The sequence below is a fragment of the Pogona vitticeps genome, chromosome 1 (assembly GCF_051106095.1).
Source record: "Pogona vitticeps strain Pit_001003342236 chromosome 1, PviZW2.1, whole genome shotgun sequence".
Lineage (NCBI taxonomy): Eukaryota > Metazoa > Chordata > Lepidosauria > Squamata > Agamidae > Pogona > Pogona vitticeps.
This window is the reverse complement of record NC_135783.1, coordinates 271,168,261-271,179,650: the sequence shown is the minus strand read 5'-3', so window position 1 is coordinate 271,179,650 and position 11,390 is coordinate 271,168,261. Positions and strand designations below refer to the sequence as shown.

At 39.9% G+C, this 11,390-nt stretch overlaps 1 protein-coding gene across 18 annotated transcripts in view; it reads right to left on the bottom strand.

The window, feature by feature from the left end:
• Nucleotides 1-314: 314 nt before the first annotated feature.
• The window catches only part of PAX6 (paired box 6), a 46,983-nt gene continuing 35,907 nt past the window's right edge, over nucleotides 315-11,390 (bottom strand). For 13 of the 18 annotated variants that reach the window (XM_072985830.2, XM_020795640.3, XM_072985835.2 and 10 more), the window contains 6 exons: nucleotides 10,279-10,437; nucleotides 9,320-9,402; nucleotides 7,546-7,696; nucleotides 7,287-7,402; nucleotides 3,233-3,383; nucleotides 315-1,409 (listed from right to left, as the gene is read on the bottom strand). In XM_072985830.2, coding sequence (XP_072841931.1) covers nucleotides 1,324-1,409; nucleotides 3,233-3,383; nucleotides 7,287-7,402; nucleotides 7,546-7,696; nucleotides 9,320-9,402; nucleotides 10,279-10,437 — 746 coding nt within the window. In that variant the 3' untranslated portion in view covers nucleotides 315-1,323. The remainder of the gene's footprint in view (nucleotides 1,410-3,232; nucleotides 3,384-7,286; nucleotides 7,403-7,545; nucleotides 7,697-9,319; nucleotides 9,403-10,278; nucleotides 10,438-11,390) is intronic. The other 5 variants (XM_072985834.2, XM_020795641.3, XM_072985837.2 and 2 more) reach the window with 1 other exon arrangement.

Sequence of the window (11,390 nt, the reverse complement as noted above, 5' to 3'; positions counted from 1 at the left end):
AAAGTGCAGAACTGTCATAAAAGTTAACTAGATTTCCCCCCCTATTAACTAAACTCTTCCCTTCTGTATACTTCTGTGTAACCTGAAAATTTCCCTTTTTATATTATACAGCTAGACTTCCATACATAATTCTGATGTTACAGCAGTCTGTTAACCTTTCACCTGAAGTTCCAAACTGAGCTATAGTCACTATAAAATATATTTCTTGAGGCCCTTCAATATTTTAAACTGAAAACAATGTCAATGTAAGACCTGTCTGTATGTTAAAAAAAAGTTAAAACCTAACAAGGAACAAAATTTGCCACACAACACTATAAGGTTAAAAAGAAAATAGTATAATAAAGGAAATACAAAGGCTTTGGCATGGTTTTTACAATCAACAATGGTTAATTTTGATATGTCGTTGTGAACAACTTCAAAACACTTAAGTTTAAAACTCTTGCAAGCACTTTTAATTGATTAGGAATGAATTCTAGATGCACAAAAATGATTGGACTGTGAACAGTAGTACAACTATAGCTAAGAACAATTAACTTTTGCCGACCAAAAAAGAAACGTTTGATGCATGAAAATGTGTATAAAACATCTATAGAATATTCTTGTCAAATATAAACGAAATTAACTTTATTATAGAAATCATTCTGGGAGATTTCTAGGGAAGACAAATACTTACATTTTGACATAAAACAAATCGGATTATATCGAAGACACAATCTACCCTTTTCCTATCGACCTTTCTTCTTTGAAGTTCTCTCTTAACCCTTTGTTTGCACATGAGCATCATCTGTTAATATCCTTTGGAAATCCCAACAGATATTTTTCTCACAGAAATCTATTGTGTATTGTTCCAGGTTGAATTATATGCAATGGAATGATACAAACTTGGAGTCTCAGTCTGAAATCTATGAACAGCTTGGTAGAAGTATTCGATATAGCTTGATAAAACTCTTAATTCGTGGCAAAGCTTGTTGATCATGGCTTCCTTTTTTTCCAAAACAAACAAACAAACAAAAAACAACTTCATGACCAACACAAAAGCAAACATCCATTCAGTCTACATTGTTCTTTTTTCATTATAACATACAAATGCCCATTTACAAATAATACACCAAAATGAATAAAAGTTTGGATACCAAAATGAAGATTTGTTCCAACTGATATAGCGCCTTTCATATACAAAGGTCCATGTTAAAGTCCTTCTTGTGCTGTGTTGTAGGGAACAGTTGTAGTACAGAAGTACTTTGAAAGCCATTCTTCTTTTAGAAAAGACAGCTGAACCTCCAACTGTTGTCCATATAGCAATTTACAAAATCAACACATGGTTTACTGTAATCTTGGCCAATACTGAGACATGTCAGGTTCACTACCAGGAACTTGAACAGGAACCGACACTCCAGGAGAAATAAGACCTTTAAATTAGAGAGAAAAGGGAAAAGAGTTAATACACATAGACCCGTATCCATATCCTGCATATCTACATATCCTTTGTTTAAGAGCTTTTAAAAGAGTACACCTAAAATTTTCTGACCTTCTGCAATCAGTCAGTAATTACACATAGAACATAAATTCAGCACTTGAATTCATTGCTAGGAATGTACAATATTTATATCAATCTAGAAGAAAAGCTGACCTGGAGATATTATTTAATAAAGAGATTAAAGAGGGCCTTCAGATAAGAAGAACTGAGGTGGTCAAGGTTCACATTTTGCAGCACAATCCAGGCACAAAAGACAAGCACTTTAAGATGCTATTGATCTCAGTGGGAAATAATTAAGTGCACAGCTCTTTCATTTAAACCAACGGAACTTTCAAGTGCTGAAATCTGCTTGGATTGTTTCAACAGATTTGGATCCCTCTGTATTCAGAAGATTAAGTATGAGGCCCCTGAAATGTTATCTCTGAGGCCATACTGGCTATCCTCCCCTGAAGATGGACACAGAACACTGCTTTCTGGGTGGCTTAGAGTCTGGTGTGGGTGGATCCGGGGAGGCAATGGATATATATCCTTTCTAAGGCCCTCCTTGCCTTGTACCATCACTTCCTTCATCCTGAAGCTGCTGCTCTAAATATCAGCCCCTCCCCATTGGCCATGAAACAAAGTAAATGGTCTTTAAAAACTCCTTCCTTCTCCCTTCTTTACTTACTTTAGAAGTATCACGGCACTTGGATTTAGCAATAGGATTATCCTAAGAAGTGAGTTCAGACAGACAGACAGGCAAACAGATGTCATGTTCAAGTATGACTCATCTTATTTTAAGGTGAGGAAGGGAGAGACCAGCTGCATGTCTTCTAGTGTCACCTTCCTCCTACTAAAAGCAATTCATCAGAAGAGGATATGCTTCTGTTTCCATGGAGGCTTCCCACAGGAGCAAAATCCCAGATTTTCCTGGCATTCTTACTCACATGGAAATCTTCCTCCTCAACAAGAACCTCTTCTCTTTAGATCTTCTGCTTTCCGCAAGAGGAAAGCAGTGCCTGAGGGGGCAGGGTTAGGCAGTTCCCTGCTCACATTTTGGGTCAACTGAGGTGAGTAACTGCTAAGAAGGGCTAGACCAGCTCACAGGAGCCATAGGCATATATAGATACCTTCTGCATTCCCAGTCACACAGCTCCCCATTCTACGACCCAGAACATTTTGTGTGCTGAACTACTTTCACCCACAGAAGTGAATGGAGAAACACACAAGTAGGTAATTTTGGTGGGCTTATCAGACACTGAATTACAACCGTTTCTGTGACTAACTATTAAATTGATTATTTACATCAATAGAGGAAATGTTATGTAGGTATTTTACTCCTTTCAACTGTACCTTCTAGGTTTGTGTTGTTTATTTTAGTATGTCGCCCTGTTTTATCATTTCCTAATATTAGGAGGTAATTTTACCTCACTGCAAACACACTGGAGAAAATTCTGCACACATCCCCATAATTAAATACATACTTTTAAAAAATCAATCTGGTATTCTGTTTTTAAATTTTTGAGATACTTTTTTAATAAAAGGAAAATTTACACACAAGCTAAGTGAGCTACAGTTTAGGGTTCAGATTATAAGAGGCCTTTAAATGCAATCTTAAATTTCACTACATTTCAAGTTTTGCATGATAAATCCATGTGCTTGGAGAAATGGTGCTAAGGTCCATCTTAAACTTAGCATTGTTTAGTACCTCAGCATGTCTTAATTTGGCCCTGTTGTTTATGATTTTAGGAGAAAAAAACCCCAATTCTTACTTACCTGTTGAAGTGGTGCCAGAAGTGCCCATGGGCTGGCTGTTCATATGTGTTTGCATGTGAGGAGGGGTATACGTATCATAGCTCCTCCCATTTACTGACGGACTGGTAGGCAGCATGCAAGAATAAGAAGAAGTCTGGCTGGGTACTGGCGGCTGTGCAAAGAAAGTGGGGAAAATAGGTTTGTGGGTCTAAATGTCATAATGTAACAATTATTTCTTTGCATCAAGTAGGACAGTGTCCTCTTCATAGATTTACTCAGCATATATGCCCAGAGCCCCATTCTATAGAGCTTTCCTTCTCTGTTTCAAAGGAGGCAATGGATACTAGGTTACCTGGGGAATTCTGGGACTGTGTATTCCCCCCTAAAACAAAACAAAACAAAACCCTCAAATCTGCATGTCTCTTATGTTTTGTACTCAAACCCATCTTGTCCTGGCAACTGAAAACTCCAACAATCAGATGATTCCAAAGCACCAACAAAACTGTGGAACTAACACATTGGATTGGAGGTTAACATCTGCATAGATGTTTGGGATAGTCAACAAAAAAACAAAAAAAAGGAGCGCTGGTCTCAATGAGTTTCCCCATGTCAGCAGGATTCATGCTTGTAAAAGGAGACAACAATTCAGTTTTCAACTGTTTCAACCAGTTTTGAGGTTTCAAGCTTTAGAGTGAGCAAGTCAAAGTTGAAACCCCATTAGGTCCTCTTATTAATGGAATAGCTTCCAATGACCAAAATGTGATATCCCCTTTCCCCCCATAGGCCCCCAGGTCTCCAAATATCCGCTTTGGAGATTTGGGGGTCAGATTGTTGGGGCTTATTTTGGAGGGTTCAATTGAGAGCAGAGGGAGAGCAGAGGGAAGAAAGAAGTCAATTTATGTTAGGTATTTAACCCAAAGTGAAAACATTTCCCCTCTCAGTCTCATTCAAAGTCTCCTCACAACTCAATTTAGCCTTTGGGAATGATGTAGAATGTAGGAAATGTGCAAGGTATTGAAAAACCATACCACCAAAAAAGAAATCTTGCCCATAAAACTTGCAGTTATTCATAGTTTGTGATAGTTTTGAGCTAATGAGTTGCCTTTAGTTTTTTTCTATCATAGTAAAATATCTGGATTAGCCAATGAATTAGTATTTGAAATGATTTAGTCACACTGATGTTTATAGAAGAGTAGCTTAAATCCAAGCATTTCATCTTGCAGCAAAATTCTGTGCATGTTTACTGAGACAGAAGACCTTAATTTTTTCCCCCTCTGGGTAAATCAGGATATACTCCCAGGATTGCAAGTCTAAGTGGATTATACATTTATGTGATCTTCTAGGGGTTTTTTATATTTAGGTAAATAAGTATGGTTATAGAGGCAAATATAATAAACCTGTTATTATCATACTGTACTCACTTAATTTTTTTGTTCCTTTGTCTCTAAACTGATCAGACACCCCTTTACTTGCTGGAACTGGTGCCTGGATATTCCAATAAACTCCAGATAATTTTGTTTCTAAATTCCTTTAAGATTTACAGAGATTTGGATATCTTGGTTTGCATGTTTTTCCTATGATCTCCACTGCACATGCACAATAATGATCTAGGTCTTACATTTGTATTTCTTTCCAAAGCCAGCAACCCATGTGCTTCCAAGTCATATGGGTTGGCAGTTCTACTCATTTTAACACAGCTATTTAGTACTGCAGGTGCTATTCACATCCTCCTCTTCCCCTTGGGTATTTCCAGGGTGCCAATAGCCACAGTGTCTCATCAGCCAAGGTGTAATCCTGCTAGCATTTTAATAAGCTTTTTCTCCACACTAATGCTATACTAATGAGTTTCTCCATTTCTACACATATTCCTTAAACAGATATTTTCCTTTTGCTCAAACGAATTTTTTTGCCATTTTAATTTAAATTTGTGAGCCTCTATTAATCTTATTGATATATACTTTGTATAACTTTATCAATTCCCTCATCTTTCTTCTTCACCCCAAGTTAATCAGTGCAAGACCTGGAAATAAGTTCTTAAATTCTTCCCTGTTATGTGCAACAATATTCCATTCAGGCAGTCCCTACAACAGCCCTTTTACTGTGACTCCTTCTACCAGTTTGGAAACCAACACTAGCTGGCTTTCTTTGAAAAGGATAGGGGAATATCCAAAATGGATTCAATCTCCAACTTTGTGTTTAACATATCCTGCCCCCAAGGCTTGTCCTGCATCTTCATGCTAAACAAAGTGACCCCACCTCAAAGAAAGTGGATTTCTAGTTCCAGAGGCTAACATCTTGTTCTGCAGCTCCAATGACACAGCAAGAGTGATGTCATTGGCACCAACAGACTGAGGAGTTCCTGCTTTGGGTTGTGTGCTATTTTGTCTCATTGCATATATGCCACATGCAATCCGTAATCAAAACAGAAACTCTTCTGCTGCAGTTCATGTTATTTGCTCTGTGCCAGAAGGGCTATATGACAAGATACTGACCATTCAAATTGATCTATCCATGGATAGCAAAAATGGCCAATATAATATATACCGTATAAACAAAGAGATTTACAGAATTTCTATTCAGCACATCAGGATCACACAAGATATGACTATGCCTACTGAAAACAATGTGAGAAGGTGATCAGAACTCATTTCAGTTCAGTGGCTCTTAAGCATGCCTAGCATCCTTTGGCTCAGAACTGATGAGCATAATTATCAACACCGAAGCAAAGCACACATTTGGACTGCACCCTTGGAATAGAGCTTGGGCTTATAGATTCCCAAGTGAAAGGAGGCCAGTCAAGTCATCCTATGGATTCCCTAAGAATTTGTTCCAGTTTTCCTCTTGTTCAAGCAGACCTGCCACTCTAGGATTGGAGTGGTCTACAACCTGCCAATTCTATAGCACAAGACAGCCAAAAATACTGACAACTTGTTTCTTAGAGGCCTCATATCCCATAAAATTGGAGTGTGATGAACTCATAGATATGATCACATCTTTTTATTGATCTTAAACTGTATCTGTTTCAAGTTAAGTTGCTCCTGATCTACAGCTGCCCCATGTCCTTTACAGAAACAGTCTTTAACCCAAAATAATCATTTAAAAGTGGAGGCATTATAGCTGTAGGTTTAAAGAGACGATTAAAGTGCACCAAAGCATGTAGAATTCTGTGCTTGAACACTGTTACTAGGACTTAAAAGAAATGTCCAGCTTTGCTTATCCAAACATTGGTCATAGATAGGACTAGTATAATTGGTCCCACAGGCTTAGGGGCGGGTTGTTTTGTTGTATTTATTGTCAAAAGGTTGGGAGTCAGAAACTGACACTGCTGATTGACTGCAAATTATTCAGAGATCTCTTGGTAGATTCTGATCTACCTTTCACTCATCGTGCTTTGATTACTTTACCCAGATTAATTATCCGGCAAATACTCTATAGACACTTGTCATTACAGAATTAAAGTGGTAAAAACATAGCAATTTGTGTTTCAACATGTGATAAAGTGGCAGTTTTTATATATTATAGCCGCCTAGAGTGGTCTTATAGGGTGGGGTATAAATAAATAAATAAATAAATAAATAAATAAATAAATAAATAAATAAATAAATAAATAAATAAATAAATAAATAAATAAATAAATGCTACAAGCGGAAAACAAGATCAAGCAGTGGAAGTTATCCTTGATTAATTAGTACAAAGATGTAATCTTGATAAGGGGCCAGGTGTTTCCCAATTTACAAGGCTAACAATAAAATTATGCAGTCCCACTGAAAGTTTGCACATAACAAAATGGGGCAATGGCAGGATGCAGGAATTTTCCAGACCAGGCTTGGGAAATTGGTTGCCATTTGATGTTATTATTCTCTTATTTCCCATCATCGCCTGCTGCAGCAACCAACAGTGAAGGATGATGTGAGCTGTAGTCCATCAATACCTGGTAGGCCAAAAAATTTCCTGATCCAGCCTTAGACATTTGAGAACTTCTTTGTTAGATCTCCCCCAAAGTGCCAATGGGCAGGTTTCATCTCTGTAATCACTCAGTTCAGAGAGAAGCAGCTTATTAGTACATTATACTTACTTGCATAGGCAGGTTGTTAGCCATTGTGAAGCTAGGCATGGGTGGCAAAGCACTGTATGTGTTTGTTAGCGCGGTGTCTGTTCTGCCCAGCATTGAACCTGATGTGAAAGAGGAAACTATAATAGAATAGAATAGATAGACAGGATGAACGTATTAGTTTACGCTTCAGTCAGATGACTGCATTACTCTAAAGAGCGTTTCTGTTGTATTGCCCTGAATGGATGAGTGACTGATCATTATTTGTCTCAAAGATTATTACCAGGTGTCGTGGGTTGTGGGATTGGTTGGTAGACACTTGTGCTGAAACTACTGCTGATGGGAATGTGACTGGGGGTGTTGCTGGCTTGTCTTCTCTGATTCCTTAGTTTTTCTTCCCGTCTCCACTTTGCCCTCCGATTGGAAAACCAAACCTTGCAAAGACAAAACCATTTTCATTAAGAGTAGTGAACCACAGGTGTTGTCCCAGAGTGCATACATGCAAAAGGGCTTGGCTTAGCCATCCTCTAAAGCATGGTGGCTTTGCAAAGACCAAGAGAGTTGGTCCTACCATGTGGAAGGGTGAAGCAGAGGCCTCAAGTGGCAGACACTGAGGGCGGGGGAGAAATGGCAAAGTGTTGGAGGACAAAGCTGTACTTGACAAACAGCTTGTCTTCAGCCTTGTAGGCTAGCCATTGCCCACAGGTGCTGTAGAGCAGCGGTCCCCAACCTTGGGCCTCCAGATGTTCTTGGACTAAAACCCTCATAACCACCACCTCTGCTGGCCAGGATTTCTGGGAGTTGAAGTTGAAGAACATCTGGAGGCCCAAGTTTGGGGGCCACTGCTGTAGAGGATGCCCACCTGTCACATGTACCTAGGTAAAACTCATCTGCCAGAGCTTCTGCATATGGAATGAAGGCTGCCCCCCACCCCCTCCCTTTGCCTCAGTTATCAAAATATCTTGGACCAGACCTCATCTTCCTGAATAACTATACCAACTGTTTACCTTTGCTACCAAATGGCTGGGGATAATCGTCTCTCTGCTGGTGTTACACAGACAGGTGGCCACCCATAGGAGCCATGTCCCCCAGGACAAAACTTGGGGCAGCACTGCTGAGCTTTTGAAATTGAAGCCAGCCCCAGAAACTCCTCGTCTGAATCCTGGCTTGGCCCAGCCACCCTCTTTTTTGCTCAATGCAAGCATCAGTTAACTGCTTCAAGGCTGGGTAGGAATTTCTGCCCTCGAAATGGTGCTCTTGGCAGACAGATGTTTTTTTTCTTACCCTGCACTGAGCTGGAATGAACTATGGGATACCTGGCAATAAAAGTGTTGCTTGTTAAATAGTTGGTCACTTTGGCAAGTCAATGTAAAGGGAAAAATGGCTGATATTTCAGAGAGCATCCATAGGCATCGATTTTATGGATAGCAGACTCTGAACGTGCCCCTTGGGTTGCGGTGCCCAGGGACGGAAGGTAACAGTTTTTGGGTGTAGTCTATCCCATAGTCTCACCTGGAACGGCCTTCCTTAATCTTGGGTGATAGTTGGTGTAAACTATGGGAAAGGACTTGGAAACAGAGTTTGGATGACTATCCCAAGGTATTGCCCATGGAGTGATCTAGTTTGACCTATGACTTAACCACAGCCTACACCTCTAGCAGCCACCATGCAGACCTTACACAAATAGTTAATAAAGTGGGCCTTCATTAATTCAATTTATGCATCTGGCCACTGTATTCTATGGGGGGTGAGCAAATGTTTAGCCACAGGCAAATGAGATTATCAGCATAAAAGTCAAGCTTTCCATAACGGCTTATCAGCTGTACGTTCATTGTGTAGGGACTTGCAACACATGTGTAAGTCCAGTTGAAATCTAGATGAAACACTGTTGAACACTATTCACTGTTGATAGATATGTGCTTTCTCATCTTCATGCTGGAACCCATACAATTCACCCTTAAAAGATCAGCATGCCCCTTTACAGAGTGAGAAAAAGAGCAAGGCAAGGACATAAGGAGGGACGGAGCAAGAGAAATATTGTCAGGTCATTTACATACCTGTATTCTTGCTTCAGGCAAGTCTATTTTGGCAGCTAGTCTCTCCCTGGCAAAGACATCGGGATAATGAGTTCTCTCAAATTCTAGTCAAAAGAAAACATTATAGAAGTAATGTTAAAAATAGGTTTCGGAAAGAACTATCACCTTTTCCTTTCAACTTCCATATATGTCTGAGTGCACTCAGTGCTTTAAATCTTTGATGAGAACAGCTTCACAAAAGTACTTGGGAACAAGATATTCTGGGGGTTTGTTCCCAAAGGGAAAAATATCATTTGCCAGTGTTCCCATGCATGCACATGCACATGCATATTCTGCTGGATTATGAGATTAATATTGAATCACATGATTGCAGATCACGGAATATATCATAAAGAAAAAAATCAGCAAGAGTTTGGGTCAGCACCTAGAGACGTCGTTGCTGCTGCTTACAATGCTCCTCAGAATAATGAGTGGAACTAGAGGATCTCATGACAGTGATGCCACCCATGTAAGATGACCATATCATGGCTGTTGGAGAATTTGAACAGCAGATTTCAAATGCTGTCATGTCAGGTGCACTGTCACTTTTGTCTTATGGTATATAAGAGATGCCATAAGAAGCAAAAACCCTGCTGCTTATATACCACCCCATAGTGCTTCAAGCGGTTTACAATTTAATTATGTGGGCTCCACCTCCCCTCCCCCCAGCAAGCTGGGTACTCCTTTTACCAACCTCGGAAGGATAGAAGGTTGAGTCAACCTTGAGCCGGCTACCTGGGATTTGAACCCCGGGTCATCATGAGCATAGTTTTGGCTGCAGTACAGCAGTTTAACCACTGCGCCACGAGGCTCCCTGAGGTTTTTTTTTTTTTTAATCAACACCGTCATCCAGAACTTGTCAGAATGTTCCAGTGGAGAGTACAATATACTTCCCTTGCTCTGGTTCTTGCACATGGATGCAAAAGGCTCTGTTGGGTTACCTTTCTCAAGCGCTTCAATTTGTTCTTGGGTGAAAGATGTCCGATTTCTCTGCAGCTTCCTCTTCAGCTGGAGTCTCATCTGGGCCTCGTCTGAATCTTCCCCATTTGAACTGATGGAGTTAGTATTTTCACCCCCTCCTTCTTGTTGTGGGCAGCCATCTGCATCATAGAAAGAAAGAGATTCTGAGAAAAATTCAGACTGAATGGAATGCTGCCATACGTATTATGTTTGGGAATCCCTCTTCTTCAGCACATCCAAATTACAAATACAGTACTCTGTCTGTTCAATTGGATGTTCATTACAACATATATGATGCACCTCCTACAGGTCATTCCAGATGACACTTCTACCAGCATATTTAGATTTAAATCAATTTCCACCCTTATCGAACACACACAGAGCATGCTAGTTCTTCTGTCCATATGTCAGGGATGTCAGCAAGTCTTTGGGTCGTAGTCCAAATATTTGGCACCAAGTCCCAAGCCCTTATTAAAAACAAGCTCTTTTCCCCAGAAAAAAAAGGGAGGGGTGGGTGGACTCAGAGTTGAGACTGAGTCACTGGGGGAAAGAAAAATGAGTTGAGTCACCGGTGCGACATAAGTCCAACTTGACAGTGAATCCCGCAACTTCAGTCCTCATCTCTGCCATATGTCTAGCTAAAATCATATGTCTCTAACTTCTGTGGTGTCTTTGTTATTAATTTCCTGTTGTGGGATGTGGAACTCTCCCATGCAAAGGGTACGCACAAAATTGACAGCTACTCTGAAATTCAGAGGGAGACCTGTGCGCACAGAGTTCATGGCAAATGCATTACCATCACTGGGCTGGCACCATGTCCCAGGGTCAATGGTTTGTGAACCTGAATATGAGGCTGTACTCTAAGAACCCATAGTTTCTGAGACAGAGGAAATGCCCTATTTAAAGCATCGATCAGTTTAGAACTTCTGTGTGTCACGGTGTCTGGGATAAGAAGGAATTAATATTTTGGAGCTCAGAATAATGGTAAACTGTGGGGATTTTGTAGTTTAGAGCTCCATTTTGTGGTTGTTTAGGGATACATCAGTGATGTTTAACATAATCATTATTTTAGTATAATCATGCATTCTCCTGT